Source organism: Oncorhynchus clarkii, chromosome 9 (genome assembly GCF_045791955.1).
Source record: "Oncorhynchus clarkii lewisi isolate Uvic-CL-2024 chromosome 9, UVic_Ocla_1.0, whole genome shotgun sequence".
In the NCBI taxonomy this organism is placed as follows: domain Eukaryota; kingdom Metazoa; phylum Chordata; class Actinopteri; order Salmoniformes; family Salmonidae; genus Oncorhynchus; species Oncorhynchus clarkii.
This window is the reverse complement of record NC_092155.1, coordinates 73960028-73986897: the sequence shown is the minus strand read 5'-3', so window position 1 is coordinate 73986897 and position 26870 is coordinate 73960028. Positions and strand designations below refer to the sequence as shown.

The 26870-nt window shown below is 43.8% G+C and overlaps 1 protein-coding gene across 2 annotated transcripts in view; it reads left to right on the top strand.

The window, feature by feature from the left end:
- The window catches only part of LOC139416935 (S-adenosylhomocysteine hydrolase-like protein 1), a 52301-nt gene that overhangs the window by 5593 nt on the left and 19838 nt on the right, over positions 1–26870 (top strand). Inside the window, exons 1-3 of one of the 2 annotated variants that reach the window (XM_071166120.1) lie at positions 19074–19267; positions 24752–24860; positions 26100–26243. In XM_071166120.1, coding sequence (XP_071022221.1) covers positions 19184–19267; positions 24752–24860; positions 26100–26243 — 337 coding nt within the window. In that variant the 5' untranslated portion in view covers positions 19074–19183. Of the gene's footprint in view, positions 1–19073; positions 19268–24751; positions 24861–26099; positions 26244–26870 lie in introns of those variants that run through there. The other variant, XM_071166119.1, reaches the window with a different exon arrangement.

Here is a 26870-nt window from a genome sequence, read left to right as displayed (position 1 = left end):
AAAACATGCCGTTGTTTAAACATGTTTACAACATATTGAGGAACATAGTGGTTAGAGCGTTGGGCTAGTAACCGGAAGGTTGCAAGTTCAAATCCCCGAGCTGACAAGGTACAAATCTGTCGCTCTGCCCCTGAACAGGCAGTTAACCCACTGTTCCTAGGCCGTCATTGAAAATAAGAATTTGTTCTTAAACTGACTTGCCTAGTTAAATAAATAAAGTTAAAATTAAAAATTCAGAGAGTTTATATTGTTTATTCAAAAAATAATGTATAACTTGTTTATTATTAGGAATGTGTTCCCTGTATGTACCTAAATATGTCCCGTTCCCTGCCTTGACCAATTTAGGAAAAAAACATTGGCAAACAACCGCTAGAGACTAAGTAGTTGAATCCCCAGAGTGTTTCAGTAAAGACAGAGCCAGTATAGTGAAGGGAGGACAGTAGGCTGCTTATAGGAGGAAACACTCGCTTCAATATCACGGAGGGATGTGCATTACAACGATAGACTGAGGTGCACTGAGCTTATGTAACTCTCGATTGTATCCGGGTCCCAAATGGCATTTCCCCAAGAGCACTATGGGCCATGGCCAAAAAGGAGCCATTTACGATGCATACTGTGATAGACTATTAACATTTAACCTTTATTTTACCTTTATTCAACATTTAGTTAACATTTATCTAACATTTTATTTAAACTTTATTTAACTAGGCAAGTCAGTTAAGAACAAATTCTTATTTTACAATGACGGCCTACACTGACCAAACCCGGACGACGCTGGGCCAATTGTGCGTCACCCTATTGGGACTCCCAATCACGGCCGTTTGAGATACAGCCTGGAATCTAACCAGGGTCTGTAGGGACGCCTCTAGCACTGAGATGCAGTTGCCTTAGACATCTGCGCCACTCGGGAGCCTAGTTCTGGGTTTGGATTCATTAAAAACAGAACATATCACTGCTGAGAGTTGAAACCCCTTGATTAGCCATGACAATATATGGACTGAGTACTATCTAATTGCCAATTGCACTGACTGAGATGCACTGTACTGTACTGCACTGTCTGGATTTGAATGATTAGTATCCCCAGAATGTATACAACCCAAGTCTTTGGTTTATACTGTAGCATGACAGCCAGGGATACGTCCCACATGGCACACTATTCCCTTGTTATAGTCCACTACTTTTGACCAGGGCTTCCATATGGGAATACTAGGCTGCTGTTTGGAACACATCACAGAGCTTATACAACCCAGAACTTATTGCTGCAGAGCCCCTCTTAGACCTGGCAATATGTGGACTGAGTTTCCCAGAGCCTCAGTCTGCAGGGAGAGTAGGAGTGCTGATCTAGGATAAATTTTCCCTTTTTAGATCGTACAAAAAAAAAAAAAAGATTACATGAGCAGTGGGGATCTGATCCTAGATCAGCATTCCTGCTCTGATGTTCTTTGTGATTACGGGTTTTAAACACACTGGATATGGGAGGAATGTGGTCTCGACTCTTATGGAAAATAAATCTCTGTGTTATGAATTCATGTGAGAGGCTGAGAGCCAGGGCTCCCTGCTGTGGTCAAACTGTGACACCTGTAGAGTGTTAAAGTATTGAGTAAGAAGATGGATTTACAGGGTCAAAATAGTGAATAAGACTATCTAAAACACTGAAGTTGAACATGGATTATGGCAATTATTTTAAGAAAATCATTATTTTGCTGCAGTGAGGAGGGAAGATAAATAAGTGTTATGGTTTTCTAAAACAAAAGACATGTCCAATAGAATATTTATTTGTTTATCCAACCATGGTCTCTCTCTCTCTCCATACCAATCGTGGTCTCTCTCTCTCTCCGTACCAACCGTGGTCTCTCTCTCTCTCCATACAAACCGTGGTCTCTCTCTCTCTCCATACCAATCGTGGTCTCTTTCTCTCTCCGTACCAACCGTGGTCTCTCTCTCTCTCCATACCAACCGTGGTCTCTCTCTCTCTCCATACCAACCGTGGTCTCTCTCTCTCCATACCAATCGTGGTCTCTTTCTCTCTCCGTACCAACCGTGGTCTCTCTCTCTCTCCGTACCAACCGTGGTCTCTTTCTCTCTCCATACCAACCGTGGTCTCTCTCTCTCTCTCCATACCAACCGTGGTCTCTCTCTCTCTCCATACCAACTGTGGTCTCTCTCTCTCTCCATACCAACCGTGGTCTCTCTCTCTCTCCATACCAACCGTGGTCTCTCTCTCTCTCCATACCAACCGTGGTCTCTCTCTCTCCATACCAATCGTGGTCTCTTTCTCTCTCCGTACCAACCGTGGTCTCTCTCTCTCTCCATACCAACCGTGGTCTCTCTCTCTCTCCATACCAACCGTGGTCTCTCTCTCTCTCCATACCAACCGTGGTCTCTCTCTCTCTCTCCATACCAACCGTGGTCTCTCTCTTTCTCTCCAAACCATCTGTGGTCTTGCTCTCTCTCCATACCATCCGTGGTCTCTCTCTCTCTCCATACTAACCGTGGTCTCTCTCCATACCAACCGTGGTCTCTCTCTCTCTCCGTACTATCCGTGGTCTCTCTCTCTCTCCATACCAACTGTGGTCTCGCTCTCTCTCCATACCTACTGTGATCTCTCTCTCTCTCTCTCTCTCTCTCTCTCTCTCTCTCCATACCAACCGGGGTCTCTCTCTCTCTCGCTCCATACCAACCGTGGTCTCGTTCTCTCCATACCAACCATGGTCTTGCTCTCTCCATACCAACCGTGGTCTCTCTCTCTCGCTCTCTCCATACCAACCGTGGTCTCTCTCTCTCGCTCTCTCCATACCAACCGTGGTCTCTCTCTCTCTCTCTCTCCATACCAACCGTGGTCTCTCTCTCTCTCTCCATACCAACCATGGTCTCTCTCCCCATACCAACCGTGGTCTCTCTCTCTCTCCATACCAACCGTGGTCTCTCTCTCCATACCAACCGTGGTCTTGCTCTCTCCATACCAACCGTGGTCTCTCTCTCTCTCTCCATACCAACCGTGGTCTCTCTCTCTCTCTCTCCATACTAACCGTGGTCTCTCTCTCTCTCTCTCTCTCTCCATACCAAACGTGGTCTCTCTCTCTCTTTCCATACCAACTGTGGTCTCTTTCTCCATACCAACCGTTGTCTTGCTCTCTCCATACCAACCGTGGTCTCTCTCTCTCTTTCCATACCAACCGTGGTCTCTCTCCCCTTACCAACCGGGGTCTCCCTCTCCATACCACATGACAGTAAATTGGACAGTTATGCAAGTTGGGAGTGTAATTCTAGGCATATTTAGTGTATTCGCTGTCACTACACTGTCACTACACTGTCACTACACTGTCACTACACTGTTACTAGCCACAACATGGAATTGAGTTTCACCCACCGAATCTCCAGTGTGTGTGTGTGTGTGTCCGTCTATGTGTCCATGTCTGTGTGTCCGTGTGTGTGTGTGTGTGTGTCCGTGTGTGCGTGTTGTGTGCACACAATAGCACTCCCTCCTCTTTATTAATCTACCCACTATAGTTACACAACACACCTCCTGGGAGGTGACCAAGAATGGATTCATTATTATATTACATCTATTCATGCTTTTGTCTTTGTTGTCACTTATCATGAAAGATGACCTCTTAGGAAATGTTCTCCGACATTCTGTCACGCCCTGGTCTTAGTATTTTGTGTTTTCTTTATTATTTTGATCAGGCCAGGGTGTGACATGGGTTATTTTTGTGGTGTGTTTTGTCTAGGGGTTTGTTGTAGGTATGGGATTGTGGTTAGTAGGGTTGTCTAGAAAAGTCTATGGAGTGGTTCTCAATCAGAGGCAGGTGTTTATCGTTGTCTCTGATTGGGAACCATATTTAGGCAGCCATATTCTTTGAGTGTTTTCGTGGGTGATTGTTCGTGTCTCAGTGTTTGTTTGCACCAGATAAGGCTGTTTAGGTTTTCACGTTATGTTTTTTGTATTGTTTGTGTTTATTATCTTTTATTAAAAGATGTATTGAAATAACCACGCTGCATTTTGGTCCGCCTCTCCTTGGACGGAAGAAAGCCGTAACAATTTCTGTAACGTTCAACCTACTTTATTTGGTGATAGAATCGTATGGTACATTGCACTTTGGTTTATGTCGAGGTCAAGTTCAGGACATTTTAGTATACAGTTAATACATTTTTATTAATTACAATTACATGTAATTAACATGTGTTTAAAGAACACACAGAATGGAATACCATATAGCCATAGAAAGAGATGTTATGTTAATGTACAGCAGTCTATTCTATTGTCTCTGTTGGTCTTTATCAAATCAACATTCAATTTGTCACAATGCACTGAATGCAACAGGTGTAGGTAGACCTTATTGTGAAATGCTAACTTACAATGCAGTTTTAAGAAAATATTGTTGTATTTTCAATATTTGTTTTATTTTTTAAAGTAGCAATAAAATAACAATAGTGAGGCTATATACAGGGTGTACTGGTACAGAGTCAATGTGTGGGGGCACCGGTTAGTCAAGGTAATTGAGATAATATGTACACGTAGGTAGAGTTATGAAAGTGACTGTATAGAAAATAAACAGTGAGTAGATAGTCTGGGTGGCCATTTGATTAATTGTTCAGCAGTCTAGTGGTTTGGTGGTAGAACTGTTTAGAAGCCTATTGGACCTAGACTTGGCGCTCTGGTACCTCTTGTCGTGCGGTAGCAGAGAGAACAGTCTATGACTTGGGTGGCTGAAGTCTTTGACAATTTTTGGGGCCTTCCTCTGACATCACCTGATATAGAGGTCCTGGATGGCAGGAAGCTTGGCCTCAGTGATGTACTGGGTCGTTCTCACTACCCTCTGTAGTGCCTTGCGGTCAGATGCCGAACAGTTGCCATACCAGGCGGTGATGCAACCAGTCAGGCAGGATGCTCTTGACGGTGCAGCTGTAGAACTTTCTGAGGACCCATGCCAAATCTTTTCAGTCTCCTGAGGAGGAATAGGCTTTGTCGTGCCCTCTTCACAACTGTCTTGGTGTGTTTGGACCATGTTAGTTTGTTGGTGATGTGGACACTGAGGAACTTGAAGCTTTAATGAGAGCAAGGTTCTGGTGCCTCGTACATCTAGAATCTAATTTCAACACTGATACCACACAGTAACTCTATTGATAGAAATGTTTATTCTGGAACCTATTCCTCTGAGGAACTTCTCTATGTCTGACATTACCAGCAGTACTGAATGTGTCATGCTGCAGTGCTATGCTGCTCACACAGTACTGAATGTGTCATGCTGCGGTGCTATGCTGCTCACACAGTACTGAATGTGTCATGCTGCAGTGCTATGCTGCTCACACAGTACTGAATGTGTCGTGCTGTGCAGTGCTGTGCAGTGCTGTGCTGCTCACACAGTACTGAATGTGTCATGCTATGCTGCTCACACAGTACTGAATGTGTCATGCTGCAGTGCTATGCTGCTCACACAGTACTGAATGTGTCGTGCTGTGCAGTGCTGTGCAGTGCTGTGCATTGCTGCGCAGTGCTGCTCACACGGTACTGAATGTGTCATGCTGCAGTGCTATGCTGCTCACACAGTACTGAATGTGTCGTGCTGTAGTGCTGTGCTGCTCACACAGTACTGAATGTGTCGTGCTGCAGTGCTATGCTGCTCACACAGTACTGAATGTGTCGTGCTGTGCTGCTCACACAGTACTGAATGTGTCGTGCTGCGGTGCTATGCTGCTCACACAGTACTGAATGTGTCGTGCTGCGGTGCTATGCTGCTCACACAGTACTGAATGTGTCGTGCTGCGGTGCTATGCTGCTCACACAGTACTGAATGTGTCATGCTGTGCTGCTCACACAGTACTGAATGTGTCGTGCTGTGCTGCTCACACAGTACTGAATGTGTCGTGCTGTGCTGCTTACACAGTACTGAATGTGTCGTGCTGCAGTGCTATGCTGCTCACACAGTACTGAATGTGTCGTGCTGTGCTGCTATGCTGCTCACACAGTACTGAATGTGTCGTGCTGTGCTGCTCACACAGTACTGAATGTGTCGTGCTGCGGTGCTATGCTGCTCACACAGTACTGAATGTGTCGTGCTGCGGTGCTATGCTGCTCACACAGTACTGAATGTGTCGTGCTGCGGTGCTATGCTGCTCACACGGTACTGAATGTGTCGTGCTGCAGTGCTATGCTGCTCACACAGTACTGAATGTGTCGTGCTGTGCTGCTCACACAGTACTGAATGTGTCACACTGCAGTGCTATGCTGCTCACACAGTACTGAATGTGTCGTGCTGCGGTGCTATGCTGCTCACACAGTACTGAATGTGTCGTGCTGCGGTACTATGCTGCTCACACAGTACTGAATGTGTCGTGCTGCAGTGCTATGCTGCTCACACAGTACTGAATGTGTCGTGCTGTGCAGTGCTGTGCAGTGCTATGCTGCTCACACAGTACTGAATGTGTCGTGCTGTGCAGTGCTGTGCAGTGCTATGCTGCTCACACAGTACTGAATGTGTCGTGCTGCAGTGCTATGCTGCTCACACAGTGTTTTGACTATCAGCGTAGGAGTCATTTAACGCTGAGAGAAAGTAGCGATAAACGGAGACATTTGGCACATTCATACTGACTGGTCAAGAACATTTTTCTTTCTCGTTTTGAAGTAATGTCCTGACATTTAGAACGTCTCTACAGCCCAATGGGCCCTGGTCAAAACAAGTTTTTAATTTTAATTTTATTTTACCTTTATTTAACTAGGCAAGTCCGTTAAGAACAAATTCTTATTTTCAATGACGGCCTGGGAACAGTGGGTTGGTTAACTGCCTGTTCAGGGGCAGAGCGACAGATTTAGTGCCTCATAAAGGGAATTCGATGCCATTTGTAATGCAGGTGTCATGTCTCTACTATCATTAACTGAAGACTGATAGTTTTTTAATCAAAGATTCTCTGTAATTAGTTATTAGTTATTACGCTGACTGATTAATCATGCAACTGTAATAAACTAGGAAGTCGGGGCACCAAGGAAAAATATTCAGATTACAAAGTTATCATTTCCTAAAATAACTTTTCAGATATTTTATCTGATCAATTAGTCTTCGAATTAATTAATTATTTACTTTACCTCACGTTAGTCTCATTCCAAACGTCGTAAATTGTTGGTTATCTGCACGAATCCAGTCTTCACTATGAGTCATCCATACATCAATTGTCTTAAATCATTTATTTATTACTAACTAAGTAATTCACAGAAATGCATAAACAAACAAACAAACAAGGTAAATGTGGTTACAAGCAATGATAGGAGAATGCGCCCTAGTGGGCTAAACCAGCATGGTGGCTTGTTCGACCAAAGGGGAAGTGGGGGTCGACTAAGAAGTCACTACAGAGTGATAATTATAACAATGGAAATGCTAATCCTTTGCACATGAACGCTCACTCAATCGGGAACAATTGCAATCAATATATATATTTACGCTCGGTGTGTCGTCTTTCGTAGAATTGTCAGTCTCTCTCCCTCTCTCTCTGTCGTGGTTATAGTGGATAGTTCAGAGTGACATTCATTCATTTGTTATAGACTTGTTCTTATTCTGTCGGTATCGATAGTCTAAGAGTTTAACCACGTGGTATGGTTAAAAGATTCAGCAATGGTCTACAACCTTTGTCCCTCCTAATGGAGAAAAACATGGTCTGCAACCTTTGTCCTACTAATGGAGAAAAACATGGTCTGCAACCTTTGTCCTACTAATGGAGAAAAACATGGTCTGCAACCTTTGTCGTCCTAATGGAGAAAAACATGGTCTGCAACCTTTGTCGTCCTAATGGAGAAAAACATGGTCTGCAACCTTTGTCCCTACTAATGGAGAAAAACATGGTCTGCAACCTTTGTCCTACTAATGGCGAAAAACATGGTCTGCAACCTTTGTCCTACTAATGGAGAAAAACATGGTCTGCAACCTTTGTCCCTCCTAATGGAGAAAAACATGGTCTGCAACCTTTGTCCTACTAATGGAGAAAAACATGGTCTGCAACCTTTGTCCTACTAATGGAGAAAAACATGGTCTACAACCTTTGTCGTCCTAATGGAGAAAAACATGGTCTGCAACCTTTGTCGTCCTAATGGAGAAAAACATGGTCTACAACCTTTGTCCTACTAATGGAGAAAAACATGGTCTGCAACCTTTGTCATCCTAATGGAGAAAAACATGGTCTGCAACCTTTGTCCCTCTTAATGGAGAAAAACATGGTCTTCAACCTTTGTCCTACTAATGGAGAAAAACATGGTCTGCAACCTTTGTCCTACTAATGGAGAAAAACATGGTCTACAACCTTTGTCGTCCTAATGGAGAAAAACATGGTCTGCAACCTTTGTCGTCCTAATAGAGAAAAACATGGTCTACAACCTTTGTCGTCCTAATAGAGAAAAACATGGTCTGCAACCTTTGTCGTCCTAATGGAGAAAAACATGGTCTGCAACCTTTGTCGTCCTAATGGAGAAAAACATGGTCTGCAACCTTTAGCCATCTCGTAATTGAGGTAAGCTCGGTCTGCTGATTGAAAACCCCAGTGGGGGTTATATTCGGAAGGGCCGAAGAGGGCTGTCCCAGGACGCTGGGCCCAGGGGCGGTCCTCTGATTTAGTTAACTCCAATCCCCCTTTTGAGTTTTCCTTCATTAAACAGTCCAAAATCATATTACACAATTTTACAAACAGTATCATACTCACTCGTTCATCTTATACAACAATTAGATGTAAACCTCATATCTGAGGCTATTATATAAACAGAGTTATGGTAATGTGGCCACACCGTCTCCCAAGAGCTTCCCCAAGTTGTGACAAATGGACCAGTTCATAGCTGGATTCTTCACCGATCTTTTATACTTTCTCCGGAACATGAAATTTGTTCGTACCTCAAGTTCTGTGAGGTGGAAGGAATTGCTTTGTGCTCTATGAAAATTTACTCTCTCTATACTGTGTGTCCATGAGGAGATCCTCAGGAATTTACGACGTCTCTCTGACCACAGCAACCTAGTTGAAGGAGGAAAGGGGGAGGCAGGGAGAGGGGGATGGGGCTTGCTATACCCAAAGAGGCCAACATCATGACACAGGCAAATGTCTCCAAATTGAACTTTGCATACCTGTCTCAGTCCTGCTAACGTTGCCTACCTGTCTCGGTCCTGCTAACATTGCCTACCTGTCTCGGTTCCTGTTAACGTTGCCTACCTGTCTCGGTCCTGCTAACGTTGCCTACCTGTCTCAGGTCTGTTAACGTTGCCTACCTGTCTCAGGTCTGTTAACGTTGCCTACCTGTCTCAGGTCTGTTAACGTTGCCTACCTGTCTCAGGTCTGTTAACGTTGCCTACCTGTCTCAGGTCTGTTAACGTTGCCTACCTGTCTCGGTCCTGCTAACGTTGCCTACCTGTCTCAGGTCTGTTAACGTTGCCTACCTGTCTTGGTCCTGCTAACGTTGCCTACATGTCTCAGGTCTGTTAACGTTGCCTACCTGTCTCAGGTCTGTTAACGTTGCCTACCTGTCTCAGTCCTGCTAACGTTGCCTACCTGTCTCAGGTCTGTTAACGTTGCCTACCTGTCTCAGGTCAGTTAACGTTGCCTACCTGTCTCAGGTCTGTTAACGTTGCCTACCTGTCTCAGGTCTGTTAACGGTGCCTACCTGTCTCGGGTCAGTTGAGTTCTCAGGGTCCTTGACATTTGGCCTTGTCTTCTCCATGTTTTGACGCTAAAAGAAAGACATGCCATCTGAAAACACAATTCACCATCCCTGCTGTTACACTGTTCCTCTCACATGGATTCGTCTGGTTGGCAGCTTGGCCTATGTGCATAACGGCTGCATAGCCTAGTGTCCTCTTGACACTCAGTCAGGACACAGCAGCTATAAAGGCCACAGTGTGGTCTTGAAGGTCGTAGAGTGAAGAGGGGGGTTTATCAGCCTGTCTGTTTTTCATAACACTAGTTGGGTCTAAGCCGTCATGCCTCTGTGGAATGTAGACACAGGTGACGTTTGTGTGTGATGTGTTTTATGAGAGAGAGCGAGATAGCGAGAGATTTTAGTGTAATTCTGGTGGCCCTTCGTTGGCTGTGGAGGGATTATTGATTTACACTTCCTGTCCTGTCCTGTTCTGTCAATACCTGTCCTGTCTTGTCATTTCCTGTTCTGTCAGGTCATGTTATGTCCTGTTCTGTTCTTTCCTTTTTTGTCAGGTCCTGTTCTGTCAGGTCTTGTTTGGTCCTTCCATGTTCTGTCATAAAATGTTCTGTCATGTCCTGTCCTGTTCTGTCAATACCTGTCCTGTCATTTCCTGTTATGTCATGTCCTGTCCTGTTCTGTCCTGTTTTGTCATGTCATGTCCTGTTCTGTCATGTCCTGTCCTGTCCGTTTTTGTCAGGTCCTGTTCTGTTAGGTCCTGTGTTCTCCTGCCTTGTCATAAAATGTTCTGTCATATCATGTCCTGTTATGTCCTGTCCTGTCATTTCCTGTTCTGTTATGTCTTGTTCTGTCATGTTCAGATTTGTCATGGCCTATTCTGTCCTTTTTTGTCAGTTCCTGTTCCGTCATGTCCTGTTCTGTCAATACCTGTCATGTCCTCTTCTGTCCTGTCATGTTCTGTCATTTTTAAAATTTTATTTTACTTTTACTTAACTAGGCAAGTCAGTTAAGAACAAATTCTTATTTTCAATGACAGCCTAGGAACAGTGGGTTAACTGCCTGTTCAGGGGCAGAACAACAGATTTGTACCTTGTCAGCTCGGGGGTTTGAACTTGCAACCTGCAACCTGCCGCCGTCATTTCCTGTTCTGTCCTTTTTTTGTCAGTTCCTGCTCTGCTCCTGTGTTGTCTTGCCATGTCCTGTTCTGTCAGGTCCTGTTCTGTCATGACCTGTTCTGTCATGACCTGTTCTGTCATGGCCTGTTCTGTCTTGTCCTGTCCTGTTCTGTCAATACCTGTCATGTCCTGTTCTGTCATGGCTTGTTTTGTCCTGTTTTGTAATGTACTGTCATGTCCTGTTCTGTCTTGGCATGTCCTGTTCTGTCATTTCCAAATTTGTCAATACCTGTCATGTCCTGTCCTGTTCTGTCCTGTTCTGTCATGTCCTGTCCTGTTCTGTCCTGCCATGTCCTGTTCTGTCATGTCCTGTTCTGTCATGTCCTGTCCTGTCATGTCCTGTCCTGTCCTGTTCTGTCCTGCCATGTCCTGTTCTGTCATGTCCTGCCATGTCCTGTCATGTCCTGTTCTGTCATGTCCTGTCATGTCCTGTTCTGTCATGTCCTGTCCTGTCATGTCCTGTTCTGTCATGTCCTGCCATGTCCTGTTCTGTCATGTCCTGTTCTGTCATGTCATGCCCTGTTCTGTCATGTCCTGTTCTGTCATGTCCTGTTCTGTCATGTTTTGTCATGTCCTGTCCTGTCATGCCCTGTTCTGTCATGTCCTGTTCTGTCATGTCCTATTCTGTCAAATGGTGTGGTATTAGTGGTGGCACTTTAAGTGGTTTTAATGTTTTTCTATACCTATACTGATGTTACACCTTCCTCTATACTTAGCCTGTTGTCTACTGTTACACCTTCCTCTATACTTAGCCTGTTCTCTACTGTTACACCTTCCTCTATACTTAGCCTGTTGTCTACTGTTACACCTTCCTCTATACTTAGCCTGTTGTCTACTGTTACACCTTCCTCTATACTTAGCCTGTTGTCTACTGTTACACCTTCCTCTATACTTATACTGATGTTACACCTTCCTCTATACTTAGCCTGTTCTCTACTGTTACACCTTCCTCTATACTTAGCCTGTTCTCTACTGTTACACCTTCCTCTATACTTAGACTGTTCTCTACTGTTACACCTTCCTCTATACTTAGCCTGTTGTCTACTGTTACATCTTCCTCTATACTTAGCCTGTTGTCTACTGTTACACCTTCCTCTATACTTAGCCTGTTGTCTACTGTTACACCTTCCTCTATACTTAGCCTGTTCTCTACTGTTACACCTTCCTCTGTACTTAGCCTGTTGTCTACTGTTACACCTTCCTCTGTACTTATACTGATGTCTACTGTTACACCTTCCTCTATACTTATACTGATGTTACACCTTCCTCTATACTTAGCCTGTTCTCTACTGTTACACCTTCCTCTATACTTAGCCTGTTCTCTACTGTTACACCTTCCTCTATACTTAGACTGTTCTCTACTGTTACACCTTCCTCTATACTTAGCCTGTTGTCTACTGTTACATCTTCCTCTATACTTAGCCTGTTGTCTACTGTTACACCTTCCTCTATACTTAGCCTGTTGTCTACTGTTACACCTTCCTCTATACTTAGCCTGTTGTCTACTGTTACACCTTCCTCTATACTTAGCCTGTTCTCTACTGTTACACGTTCCTCTATACTTAGCCTGTTGTCTACTGTTACACCTTCCTCTGTACTTAGCCTGTTGTCTACTGTTACACCTTCCTCTATACTTAGCCTGTTGTCTACTGTTACACCTTCCTCTATACTTAGCCTGTTCTCTACTGTTATACCTTCCTCTATACTTAGCCTGTTGTCAACTGTTACACCTTCCTCTCTACTTAGCCTGTTGTCTACTGTTACACCTTCCTCTATACTTAGCCTGTTCTCTACTGTTACACCTTCCTCTATACTTAGCCTGTTCTCTACTGTTACACCTTCCTCTATACTTAGCCTGTTGTCTACTGTTACACCTTCCTCTCTACTTAGCCTGTTGTCTACTGTTACACCTTCCTCTATACTTAGCCTGTTCTCTACTGTTACACCTTCCTCTATACTTAGCCTGTTCTCTACTGTTACACCTTCCTCTATACTTAGCCTGTTGTCTACTGTTACACCTTCCTCTATACTTAGCCTGTTCTCTACTGTTACACCTTCCTCTCTACTTAGCCTGTTGTCTACTGTTACACCTTCCTCTATACTTAGCCTGTTGTCTACTGTTACACCTTCCTCTATACTTAGCCTGTTGTCTACTGTTACACCTTCCTCTGTACTTAGCCTGTTGTCTACTGTTACATCTTCCTCTATACTTATACTGATGTTACACCTTCCTCTATACTTAGCCTGTTGTCTACTGTTACACCTTCCTCTATACTTAGCCTGTTCTCTACTGTTACACCTTCCTCTATACTTAGCCTGTTCTCTACTGTTACACCTTCCTCTATACTTAGCCTGTTCTCTACTGTTACACCTTCCTCTCTACTTAGCCTGTTGTCTACTGTTACACCTTCCTCTATACTTAGCCTGTTGTCTACTGTTACACCTTCCTCTATACTTAGCCTGTTGTCTACTGTTACACCTTCCTCTGTACTTAGCCTGTTGTCTACTGTTACATCTTCCTCTATACTTATACTGATGTTACACCTTCCTCTATACTTAGCCTGTTCTCTACTGTTACACCTTCCTCTATACTTAGCCTGTTCTCTACTGTTACACCTTCCTCTATACTTAGCCTGTTGTCTACTGTTACACCTTCCTCTATACTTAGCCTGTTGTCTACTGTTACACCTTCCTCTATACTTAGCCTGTTCTCTACTGTTACACCTTCCTCTATACTTAGCCTGTTGTCTACTGTTACACCTTCCTCTCTACTTAGCCTGTTGTCTACTGTTACACCTTCCTCTATACTTAGCCTGTTCTCTACTGTTACACCTTCCTCTATACTTAGCCTGTTCTCTACTGTTACACCTTCCTCTATACTTAGCCTGTTGTCTACTGTTACACCTTCCTCTATACTTAGCCTGTTCTCTACTGTTACACCTTCCTCTATACTTAGCCTGTTGTCTACTGTTACACCTTCCTCTATACTTAGCCTGTTGTCTACTGTTACACCTTCCTCTGTACTTAGCCTGTTGTCTACTGTTACACCTTCCTCTGTACTTAGCCTGTTGTCTACTGTTACATCTTCCTCTATACTTATACTGATGTTACACCTTCCTCTATACTTAGCCTGTTCTCTACTGTTACACCTTCCTCTATACTTAGCCTGTTGTCTACTGTTACACCTTCCTCTATACATAGCCTGTTGTCTACTGTTACACCTTCCTCTATACTTAGCCTGTTGTCTACTGTTACACCTTCCTCTGTACTTAGCCTGTTCTCTACTGTTACACCTTCCTCTCTACTTAGCCTGTTGTCTACTGTTACACCTTCCTCTATACTTAGCCTGTTCTCTACTGTTACACGTTCCTCTATACTTAGCCTGTTGTCTACTGTTACACCTTCCTCTGTACTTAGCCTGTTGTATACTGTTACACCTTCCTCTATACTTAGCCTGTTGTCTACTGTTACACCTTCCTCTATACTTAGCCTGTTGTCTACTGTTACACCTTCCTCTATACTTAGCCTGTTGTCTACTGTTACACCTTCCTCTGTACTTAGCCTGTTGTCTACTGTTACACCTTGCTCTATACTTAGCCTGTTGTCTACTGTTACACCTTCCTCTGTACTTAGCCTGTTCTCTATTGTTACACCTTCCTCTATACTTAGCCTGTTCTCTACTGTTACACCTTCCTCTATACTTAGCCTGTTGTCTACTGTTACACCTTCCTCTATACTTAGCCTGTTGTCTACTGTTACACCTTCCTCTATACTTAGCCTGTTGTCTACTGTTACACCTTCCTCTGTACTTAGCCTGTTGTCTACTGTTACATCTTCCTCTATACTTATACTGATGTTACACCTTCCTCTATATTTAGCCTGTTCTCTACTGTTACACCTTCCTCTATACTTAGCCTGTTGTCTACTGTTACACCTTCCTCTATACATAGCCTGTTGTCTACTGTTACACCTTCCTCTATACTTAGCCTGTTGTCTACTGTTACACCTTCCTCTGTACTTAGCCTGTTCTCTACTGTTACACCTTCCTCTCTACTTAGCCTGTTGTCTACTGTTACACCTTCCTCTATACTTAGCCTGTTGTCTACTGTTACACCTTCCTCTATACTTAGCCTGTTCTCTACTGTTACACCTTCCTCTATACTTAGCCTGTTGTCTACTGTTACACCTTCCTCTGTACTTAGCCTGTTGTCTACTGTTACACCTTCCTCTATACTTAGCCTGTTGTCTACTGTTACACGTTCCTCTATACTTAGCCTGTTCTCTACTGTTACACCTTCCTCTATACTTAGCCTGTTGTCTACTGTTACACCTTCCTCTGTACTTAGCCTGTTGTCTACTGTTACACCTTCCTCTATACTTAGCCTGTTCTCTACTGTTACACGTTCCTCTATACTTAGCCTGTTGTCTACTGTTACACCTTCCTCTGTACTTAGCCTGTTGTCTACTGTTACACCTTCCTCTATACTTAGCCTGTTGTCTACTGTTACACCTTCCTCTATACTTAGCCTGTTCTCTACTGTTACACCTTCCTCTATACTTAGCCTGTTGTCTACTGTTACACCTTCCTCTATACTTAGCCTGTTGTCTACTGTTACACCTTCCTCTATACTTAGCCTGTTGTCTACTGTTACACCTTCCTCTATACTTAGCCTGTTCTCTACTGTTACACCTTCCTCTATACTTAGCCTGTTCTCTACTGTTACACCTTCCTCTATACTTAGCCTGTTCTCTACTGTTACACCTTCCTCTGTACTTAGCCTGTTGTCTACTGTTACACCTTCCTCTATACTTAGCCTGTTGTCTACTGTTACACCTTCCTCTATACTTAGCCTGTTCTCTACTGTTACACCTTCCTCTATACTTAGCCTGTTGTCTACTGTTACACGTTCTATTGACATTCACTAGGGGATCACAGAGGCCAGGGGAGCCGAAGTCTGTGACCTGCTCAGCCATCTAAGAGACGGAAGAATATTTTTTGTTATAGAATGACTATATGGGTATTGGACTGCAGTGTAGGCTTATAGGCCTATGGTCCCTGAGACAGATATAGCTAGCTATAAGATGATGACGGCTATAGGAATGGATGGCTGCTTATTGAGGCTTAGACTATAGCCTGGTCCCAGGTCTTGTATATTACAGCACAAACAGATCTGGGACCAGGTTAGGCAGGACCATGTTGGCTATAAAGGACAAACAGATCTGGGACCATGTTGGCTATAAAGGACAAACAGATCTGGGACCAGGTTGGCTATAAAGAACAAACAGATCTGGGACCAGGTTGGCTATAAAGAACAAACAGATCTGGGACCAGGTTGGCTATAAAGAACAAACAGATCTGGGACCAGGTTGGCTATAAAGGACAAACAGATCTGGGACCAGGTTAGGCAGGACCAGGTTGGCTATAAAGAACAAACAGATCTGGGACCAGGTTGGCTATAAAGAACAAACAGATCTGGGACCAGGTTGGCTATAAAGAACAAACAGATCTGGGACCAGGTTAGGCTATAAAGAACAAACAGATCTGGGACCAGGTTGGCTATAAAGGACAAACAGATCTGGGACCAGGTTGGCTATAAAGAACAAACAGATCTGGGACCAGGTTGGCTATAAAGAACAAACAGATCTGGGACCAGGTTGGCTATAAAGAACAAACAGATCTGGGACCAGGTTGGCTATAAAGAACAAACAGATCTGGGACCAGGTTGGCTATAAAGAACAAACAGATCTGGGACCAGGTTGGCTATAAAGAACAAACAGATCTGGGACCAGGTTGGCTATAAAGAACAAACAGATCTGGGACCAGGTTGGCTATAAAGGACGGGGCATCATATTGGGTTAGCTTTCTGCCGTGTTTGAGAAGTTAAAGCCCTTTGGATCAGTTATCTGTACAGCTGACACTGCTATCTTGATTTTCTTGATTTTTTTTCTCCTCTGTTCTGGCCTGTCTGCACCTCCCACAGATCAGTCAGGCCTGTTGCCCTAGCGACTCCACACAGATCCAGAGTGTACACACACGGAGCCAGAACTGTTGTTCCTTTAGACAAGCATGCATCGAAACTTTGTTCATTTGGACAATGCCTCTGATTCACATACGCTTGTAAATATCCAAACTCACCAAAAATGACATTCGGTAGCTCCTACCTACGGTGCATTCGGAAAGTGTTCAGACCCCTTGACTTTTTCCACATTTTGTTACGTTACAGCCTTATTCTAAAATTCATGAAATTGTTTTTTTCCTCATCAATCTACACACAATACCCCATCATGACATCACAATACCCCATCATGACATAACAATACCCCATCATGACATCACAATACCCCATCATGACATCACAATACCCCATCATGACATCACAATACCCCATCATGACATCACAATACCCCATCATGACATCGTAATACCCCATCATGACATCACAATACCCCATCATGACATCACAATGCCCCATCATGGCAAAGCAAAAACGGGTTTTTAGACATTTTTGCAAATGTATCAAAAATGTCAAACTGAAATATCTCATTTACATAAGTATTCAGACTCTTTACTCAGTACTTTGTTGAAGCACATTTGGCAGCGATTACAGCATAGAGTCTTCTTGGGTATGACGCTACAAGCTTGGCACACCTGTATTTGGGGAGTTTCTCCCATTCTTCTCTGCAGATCCTCTCAAGCTCTGTCAGGTTGGATGGGGAGCGTCGCTGCACAGCTATTTTCAGGTCTCTCCACAGATGTTCGATCGGGTTCAAGTCCGGGCTCTGGCTGGGCCACTCAAGGACCTTCAGAGACTTGTCCCGAAGCCACTTCTGCTTTATCTTGGCTGTGTGCTTAGGGTCTTTGTCCTTTTGGAAGGTGAACCTTCGCCCCGTCTGAAGTGTTCATGATTTTAATATGCAAAAACACTCAAACAAAATAACAAAAGTGAAAACGAAAGCGCACAGATCTATCTGTCAGGCAAAAAAACTAAACAGAAAACAAGATCCCACAAACTCAGGTGGATATATATATTTTTTTAATTTAACCTTTATTTAACTAGGTCCCAGATCTTGTATATTACAGAACAAATTCTTATTTTCAATGACGGCCTAGGAACACTGCCTGTTCAAGGGCAGAACGACAGATTTGTACTTTGTCAGCTCTGGGGTTTGAACTTGCAACCTTCCGGTTACTAGTCCAACGCTCTAACCACTAGGCTACCCTGCCGCCCCAGTATGCTCCTTAGCATATTTAGCTATCAGCCACCGTTGAAATTCGCATGTAATTGTGCTAATTTTTTTAGCATTCTGGTAATAGATGCCCAATGGGCTATTTAGAGTATTTCTTGGGCATCCCCTTGTGTACTAAGCCGCTAATACCATAACTCGCGTGATGAGAGAAGGACTGTATGACGATATGAACATCTGGATACTGCCAACCCTGCCCTCATTTCCCTTTTTATTAGCTAGAAGGCCTGTCTGATTAGGAACATACAACAGCTTTATAATCTTGCCTCAGGTAGATCGGGAAGGAAAGGGGATATCTATATTAAATGTCTTCCGCATCTCTGAATCAGAGAGGTGCAGGAAAATGACGAGCACGAATAGATTAAGCAAGGCAGGACAAATAGTTTGTACTGTGTGTGTGTGTGTGTCTGTGGGGTTTTGTGTGCTGTGTGTCTGTGGGGTTTTGTGTGTGTGTATCTGTGGGGTTTTGTGTGTGTGTGTGCTGTGTGTGTGTGTCTGTGGGGTTGTGTGTGTGTGTGTGATGTGTGTGTGTGTGCTGTGTGTCTGTGGGGTTTTGTGTGCTGTGTGTCTGTGGGGTTTTGTGTGTGTGTATCTGTGGGGTTTTGTGTGTGTGTGTGCTGTGTGTGTGTGTCTGTGGGGTTGTGTGTGTGTGTGTGATGTGTGTGTGTGTGCTGTGTGTCTGTGGGGTTTTGTGTGTGTGTGTGTGCTGTGTGTCTGTGGGGTTTTGTGTGCTGTGTGCAGGGGTGTCAAACAAATGGCCTGCGGTTCTAGCTAGCATGTAGTTGCCAAGGACGAGACCAAGACCGACAGAGGGAGAGAGGAGGGATTGTTCAGGTCAGATAGTTTGGACACCCTCGCCTCCTACATGTTGGCCATTAGAAATGATGGTAATCTCCACACAGAAACCTCCCCCTATCTGTCTGGTCTGAGGTGTGTGTGTGTTCAGTAATAATAACCCAGTAGCAACGTAACATCAGGGACACACAGTCAGAGAAACACAGGACCATCACTCAGTCAGAGAAACACAGGACCATCACTCAGACAGAGAAACACAGGACCATCACTTAGACAGAGAAACACAGGGACCATCACTCAGACAGAGAAACAGAGGGAAAGAGCTAGAGACCAAGAGCTGATCATGGAGAAGGACAAACAGGGAACCATAACACATAGAAACCCACAACATGGATATGGGCCTGGGCATCGGCACGGGATGGAGCAGGTAAGTAACCTACTCCATATGAAGTCACTTACCGTAATGACTCTTTATCTAGACCTATAGACTCAGTTATTCAATAGTTGAATTGTTTTAGTCCAGAATATGTCTGTATTCTGTTATCAGATACCTACTGGATAAGACCTTTACAGTTGTGTTCTTCTCTGTACTGATTGGCTCTGGCTTTCACGCTCTCATCTGGGTTTAATCGTTGGCCATCTCTTCAAGTTTGAAACTAAATTGAATTGTAGATGATTAGCTTGTGTTATAAGAGGCACAGATTTGATTGCAGATAGAATGTAGAGGTCAGGATTCTCTAATTCACTGTGATCAAGGTTAAGAGGAAAAACTGTTGGAGTAGTGGTTATTGCCATAGAAACAGGAGATCACTAGTTCCATGATTATTACTCTGTAACAACTATGGTTTTGAGAGAGAGAGAGAGAGAGAGACACACACACAGGGAGACACACAGAGAGAGAGAGATACACAGAGAGAGAGACAGAGAGACCATGTTAGGGAAGGAAGAACATTGAAATGCACCCTACCTAGATGCAAAGCAAACACCAAATGCTTTCCCACTAAAACGAGAGAGCCCACTATAGGCCACACATCCAGTTGCCAAAACAGCCACATGCAGAGTTCCCCGCTCCATGCTGTTTTCTGTCTTTAAACAGAGTTTGTAGTTAGGTTATGAAAGTTCAATGGATAGCTAGATGTAGGCTACTAGCTCCTACTCTTGAAACTACTAACTAAGTATATAACTATAACTAACCAACTCTACTTATCACTAACAGGCCATCTTTTAAGAGTTTCAGCCATGGTTGTAAGTGTCAACACATGACATTTGTTTCTATGTTTTGGGTTAGATCTCTCTATAATATTGTCACTCAAAATACTGGTTTTGACTTAGGTACCTTTTTATTATAAAGCATGGATGACTCTGCAATGACTGACCCTAAACACATGAGTGTGCTTCATACGTCAATGTGACCCATAATAGCCAAGTGACTGTAGTTATTAGTCTGCCTTATCTCTTACATGTTGTGTCAACTCATCCATCTTCACACATGTCGTTTTCAGTATAAACACGACCCCCAGACGTCTCAAATATAACAACAAGACCGTACAGGAAGCTGACCTATGTATGTATGGTTGGTTGGCCGGGGTTCAGGAAGGTTGTCACGTTGTGTTGAGTTGCGTACGTTAATAGCTGAGGGACACATTTTTAAAGAAGTAATGTCTGCAACTCTTGCTTAGGGATCAAACCTATAGACATTACACAGACACAGACACAGACACAGACACAGACACAGACACAGACACACACACACACACACACACACACACACACACACACACACACACACAGACAGACAGACAGACAGACAGACAGACAGACAGACAGACAGACAGACAGACAGACAGACAGACAGACAGACAGACAGACAGACAGACAGACAGACAGACAGACAGACAGACAGACAGACAGACAGACAGACAGACAGACAGACAGACAGACAGACAGACAGACAGACAGACAGACAGACAGACAGACAGACAGACAGACAGACAGACAGACAGACAGACAGACAGACAGACAGACAGACAGACAGACAGACAGACAGACAGACAGACAGACAGACAGACAGACAGACAGACAGACAGACAGACCTAGTGTGGCATACTTGTTGAAGTAGAGTTTTGGTGGACATTGGACAGTGTGGTTCTGTTGAAGTGTCATTGAGGAGTGAGGACACTATCTATTAATTAAACGTTATGAGGTGAAATGACCACAGGGAAATCACTGTTACATCAGTGTCTGAAGGCTGAGTTGCAAGCTGGCCAGGGACGATGCTCTGTGTCTGACCCTATGCTGCTCCCAGCCTGTCGTGTTGTGTGTGTTTGGTGTCAGGTTGGGTGTGCCGACAACAACTAAAATATAAGGCTATCCCATGCAAGTGGACAATAAAGATCTATTCTATTTCTGGGGTCTACTTTAGGTCCAGGGCAGGTTTCAATGTTTATTATCCTGATGGAACCAGTCTGATCGCTGTCTTCACCATTCTGTTATCCTGATGGAACCAGTCTGATCGCTGTCTTCACCATTCTGTTATCCTGATGGAACCAGTCTGATCGCTGTCTTCACAATTATGTTATCCTGATGGAACCAGTCTGATCGCTGTCTTCACCATTCTGTTATCCTGATGGAACCAGTCTGATCGCTGTCTTCACCATTCTGTTATCCTGATGGAACCAGTCTGATCGCTGTCTTCGCCATTCTGTTATCCTGATGAAACCAGTCTGATCGCTGTCTTCACCATTCTATCTAGGTGTTCCTGACCTGTCTGTCACCTGCGTTCAGGTTGTTGTGCAGGCTCCCTGTAGATAATGACCGTATGGTCTCCTTCAGGTTGTTGTGCAGGCTCCCTGTAGATAATGACTGTATGGTCTCTTTCAGGAAAATTGCAAATTATTATTTCAAAATAAGATTTATTTATTTGTTTTAGGTCAACCTGTCAATGATTTTAGGGGCCGGTATAATGATAAATACATTTTGTATTTTTATAGGCAAGTCAGTTAAGAAAAAAAATATTATTTACACTGATGGCCTACCCCGGCCAAACCCTAACCCGGACGACACTGGGCTAATTGAGTGCCGCCCTATGGGACTCCCAATCACGGCCGGTTGTGATACAGTCTGGAATCGAACCACGTCTGTAATGACGCCTCTAACACTGAGATGCAGTGCCACACAGTTAGACCTTTGGAGGTGGGCAGAAAGATCACAATGTGTCTTTTTAATCATCTACACCTGACAATGTGGGTTCAATCAGAACGTGTCTTACTACATAATAATGTGATGTGATGTGATGTACCATGCGATGCGGGAGGCCATGACACATCTACTTGTATGCAGTTGGAGTCAATTAAATTTAAATTGCATTCAATTCAGAATGGAACGGCATTGAAGAGAATTGGAATTTCAGTGCACTTTGTAAATTGACTGGAGTTGAAGTGGAATTGACCCCAATAACTACCGTGGGATATGCATCAACAACAACCTTGGGAAAATCCTCTGCATTATCATTAACAGTAGACTCGTACATTTCCTCAGTGAAGACAATGTACTGAGCAAAAGTCAGATTGGCTTTTTTCTAAATGACCATTCGACAGACCACGTATTCACCCTGCACACCCTAATTGACAAACAAACAAACCAAAACAAAGGCAAAGTCTTCTCATGCTTTGTTGATTTCAAATAAGCCTTCAACTCAATTTGGCGTGAGGGTCTGCTATACAAATTGATGGAAAGTGGTGTTGGGGGGGACCTACGACATTATTAAATCCATGTACACCAACAACAAGTGTGCAGTTAAAATTGGCAAAAAAAAACACACATTTCTTTCCACTGAGAGGTGGGGTGAGACAGGGATGCAGTTTAAGCCCCACTGTCTTCAACATATATGTCAACGAATTGATGGAAAGAGAGTATTGCGATTCAAGACTGATTTTATTGTGATTTGATTTTCCAAACATATTGCTCACCATACAGTGCCATCAGAAATGATTTCACACCCCTTGACTTTTTCCACATTTTGTTGTACAGCTTGAATTTGTGTTACTGGCCTTCACACAATACCCCATAATGTCAAAGTGGAATTATGTTTTTTATAATTTTTTACAAATTAATTAAACATCTAAAGCTGAAATGTCTCGAGTTAATAAGTATTCATCCCCTTTTTTATGGAAAGCCTAAATAAATTCAGGAGTAAATATTAGATTAACAAGTCATGTAATAAGTTGCTTGGACTTATGCGATAATAGTGTTTAACTGTACCCCACACATACATAAGTCAAACAGTGGATTTCAAACAAAGTTTCAACCACAAAGACTGGCAAGGTTTTCCAATGCCTCGCAAAGAAGGGAACCTATTGGTATATGGGTAAAAATGTTTGAATTCATTAATTTTAACACAAACCCTGTTCCTGAAGAGCTACTGTCCTGTAGGTTTTCACTACAACCTTAATCTAGTGCACCTGATTCTAATAATTATCTGATTAATCAACTGAATCAGGTTAGTTAAACTGGGGCTGGATTAAATACCTACAGGAGGGTATCTCTCCAGGAACAGGTTTGGATTAAATACCTACAGGAGGGTACCTCTCCAGGAACATGTTTGGATTAAATACCTACAGGAGGGTAGCTCTCCAGGAACAAGTTTGGATTAAATACCTACAGGAGGGTAGCTCTCCAGGAACAGGTTTGGGTTAAATACCTACAGGAGGGTAGCTCTCCAGGAACAGGTTTGGGTTAAATACCTACAGAAGGGTAGCTCTCCAGGAACAGGTTTGGGGGAGCCCAAACCTGGGTTGACTGATTGGTTGCTACCCATAAAATATTATAGCCATAGAACTCCATAGATCTGGTCCCTTCCTCATTAAACACTGTACCAGGTCTACATAAAAGTCCATAGTTGGGAATTCTATGTCACATACTCTATCTCTGACCCACTACAGGCTCACTGACTATCTCTGACCCACTACAGACTGACTGACTACAGTATGTCTGACCCACTACAGGCTCACTGACTATCTCTGACCCACTACAGGCTCACTGACTATCTCTGTCCCACTACAGACTGACTGACTACAGTATGTCTGACCCACTACAGGCTCACTGACTATCTCTGACCCACTACAGGCTCACTGACTATCTCTGTCCCACTACAGACTGACTGACTACAGTATCTCTGACCCACTACAGGCTCACTGACTACAGTATCTCTGACCCACTACAGGCTGACTGACTATCTCTGACCCACTACAGACTGACTGACTACAGTATCTCTGACCCACTACAGGCTCATTGACTATCTCTGACCCACTACAGGCTCATTGACTACAGTATCTCTGACCCACTACAGGCTGGCTGACTACAGTATCTCTGACCCACTACAGGCTCACTGACTACAGTATCTCTGACCCACTACAGACTGACTGACTACAGTATCTCTGACCCACTACAGACTGACTGACTACAGTATCTCTGACCCACTACAGGCTCACTGACTACAGTATCTCTGACCCACTACAGGCTCACTGACTACAGTATCTCTGACCCACTACAGGCTGACTGACTACAGTATCTCTGACCCACTACAGACTTACTGACTACAGTATCTCTGACCCACTACAGACTTACTGACTACAGTATCTCTGACCCAGTACAGGCTTACTGATTACCTCTGACCCACTACAGGCTGACTGATTACTTCTGACCCTCTACAGGCTTACTGATTACCTCTGACCCACTACAGGCTGACTGATTACCTCTGACCCACTACAGGCTCACTGATTACCTCTGACCCACTACAGGCTCACTGATTACCTCTGACCCACTACAGGCTGACTGAATAAAGTTTCCACCATAATGTCAACTGAAGACTAATTCATGCCTCAAACTTCTTCTTCTTCTTCTTGTTCTTCAGATCCAGTTTGCGGAGGATAAACAGGAGTTTCAGAAGTACCCCACTAAGGCCGGCCGGCGCTCCCTGTCTCGCTCCATCTCCCAGTCCTCCACAGATAGCTACAGCTCAGGTAGCTACCACACACTAGAGTTGGGTGATATCCAGATTGTTCGTACCGTCATACCGTTTCTGTACCATACCGGTGTATACAGTATTACCAAATGTGTATTTAAAAAAATACTCACACAAAAAAACATTTTAGGCAACAGAGATCTTGATCCAGGAGGAGATGTATCTGCTGTGTCTTGACATCTAGCCACTTAGCTAAGCAAGTTGGCAAACCAAATGCGTAGCTGGAGCCCAGAGCTGGATAACCTTTATTTGACACATCTTAGATGTCTTATAGTTTATACTTAACTGATATAAGCAGTGGCAAAATACCCCGGTATATGGCTTAAACGGTTTATCGCCGAAGCCTAACACACACACCACACACACACACACACACACACACACACACACACACACACACACACACACACACACACGACTACTGCGCTAGGTGCTGGCGATTACCAGGGTGGCCAAATTCCTTCCACTGAAGACCATGTCAAGCTACTAACTACACTGTCTTCTATAGACTGGTATACCATTGAGGAAGATCTATTGATCTGTCTTCTATAGACTGGTATACCATTGAGGAAGATCTATTGATCTGTCTTCTATAGACTGGTATACCATTGAGGAAGATCTATTGATCTGTCTTCTGTAGACTGGTTTACCATTGAGGAAGATCTATTGATCTGTCTTCTATAGACTGGTATACCATTGAGGAAGATCTATTGATCTGTCTTCTATAGACTGGTATACCATTGAGGAAGATCTATAGACTGGTTTACCATTGAGGAAGATCTATTGATCTGTCTTCTATAGACTGGTTTACCATTGAGGAAGATCTATTGATCTGTCTTCTGTAGACTGGTTTACCATTGAGGAAGATCTATTGATCTGTCTTCTGTAGACTGGTTTACCATTGAGGAAGATCTATTGATCTGTCTTCTGTAGACTGGTTTACCATTGAGGAAGATCTATTGATCTGTCTTCTGTAGACTGGTTTACCATTGAGGAAGATCTATTGATCTGTCTTCTGTAGACTGGTTTACCATTGAGGAAGATCTATTGATCTGTCTTCTGTAGACTGGTTTACCATTGAGGAAGATCTATTGATCTCAGTTAATATTTAATGATTGTCTAATTCTATCTTCTATCTTAGCTCTGACCATAGAGATATACACTGTAGGTGTGACTTTAACGAACAAAGGCTTCACTATGTGTCTGTGACTCTTTATCCCCTCAACACAATGTCCAGCTGCGTCCTACTCAGACAGCTCAGATGACGAGACCTCTCCTCGGGACAAGGCCCAGGCCAACTCCAAGGGCAGCAGCGACTTCTGCGTTAAGAACGTCAAACAGGCAGAGTTCGGCAGACGGGAGATCGAGATCGCAGAGCAAGGTGCAGAATCACTGGTCTTGCATTCACTTTCCGGCATGATAGATGTGCAACCAGGCCAGCCCAGTACAGCTCTGCTGGGCTCAGTATTGTCAAAAGGGTAAAGTGGAAAGTGCTGACATAGGATCAGTGGGATAGAGGGTACAGAGAGTGTTTGGCGCCTCGTCAAGGACTGACTCTGGATCAGTAATTATAAGGTAGCGGTCATAGAGAGGAGCTCAGACTCGTATCACATGGCATCCATTCTGCTGTGCTGAGTTTTAACGACTGATATCGAAGTCATAAAGCAGGTGATGACCTCACTGGACCTGTGTCAGATAGACAGTGGTGTCCAGGGAAACAGGAGCAGGTCTGAACCTCTGTCTGTCTGTCTGTCTGTCTGTCTGTCTGTCTGTCTGTGTCTCTCTCTGACTGTCTGTCTGTCTGTCTGTGTCTCTCTCTGACTGTCTGTCTGTCTTTCTGTGTCTCTCTCTGACTGTCTGTCTGTCTTTCTGTGTCTCTCTCTGACTGTCTGTCTGTCTTTCTGTGTCTCTCTCTGACTGTCTGTCTGTCTTTCTGTGTCTCTCTCTGACTGTCTGTCTGTCTTTCTGTGTCTCTCTCTGACTGTCTGTCTGTCTTTCTGTGTCTCTC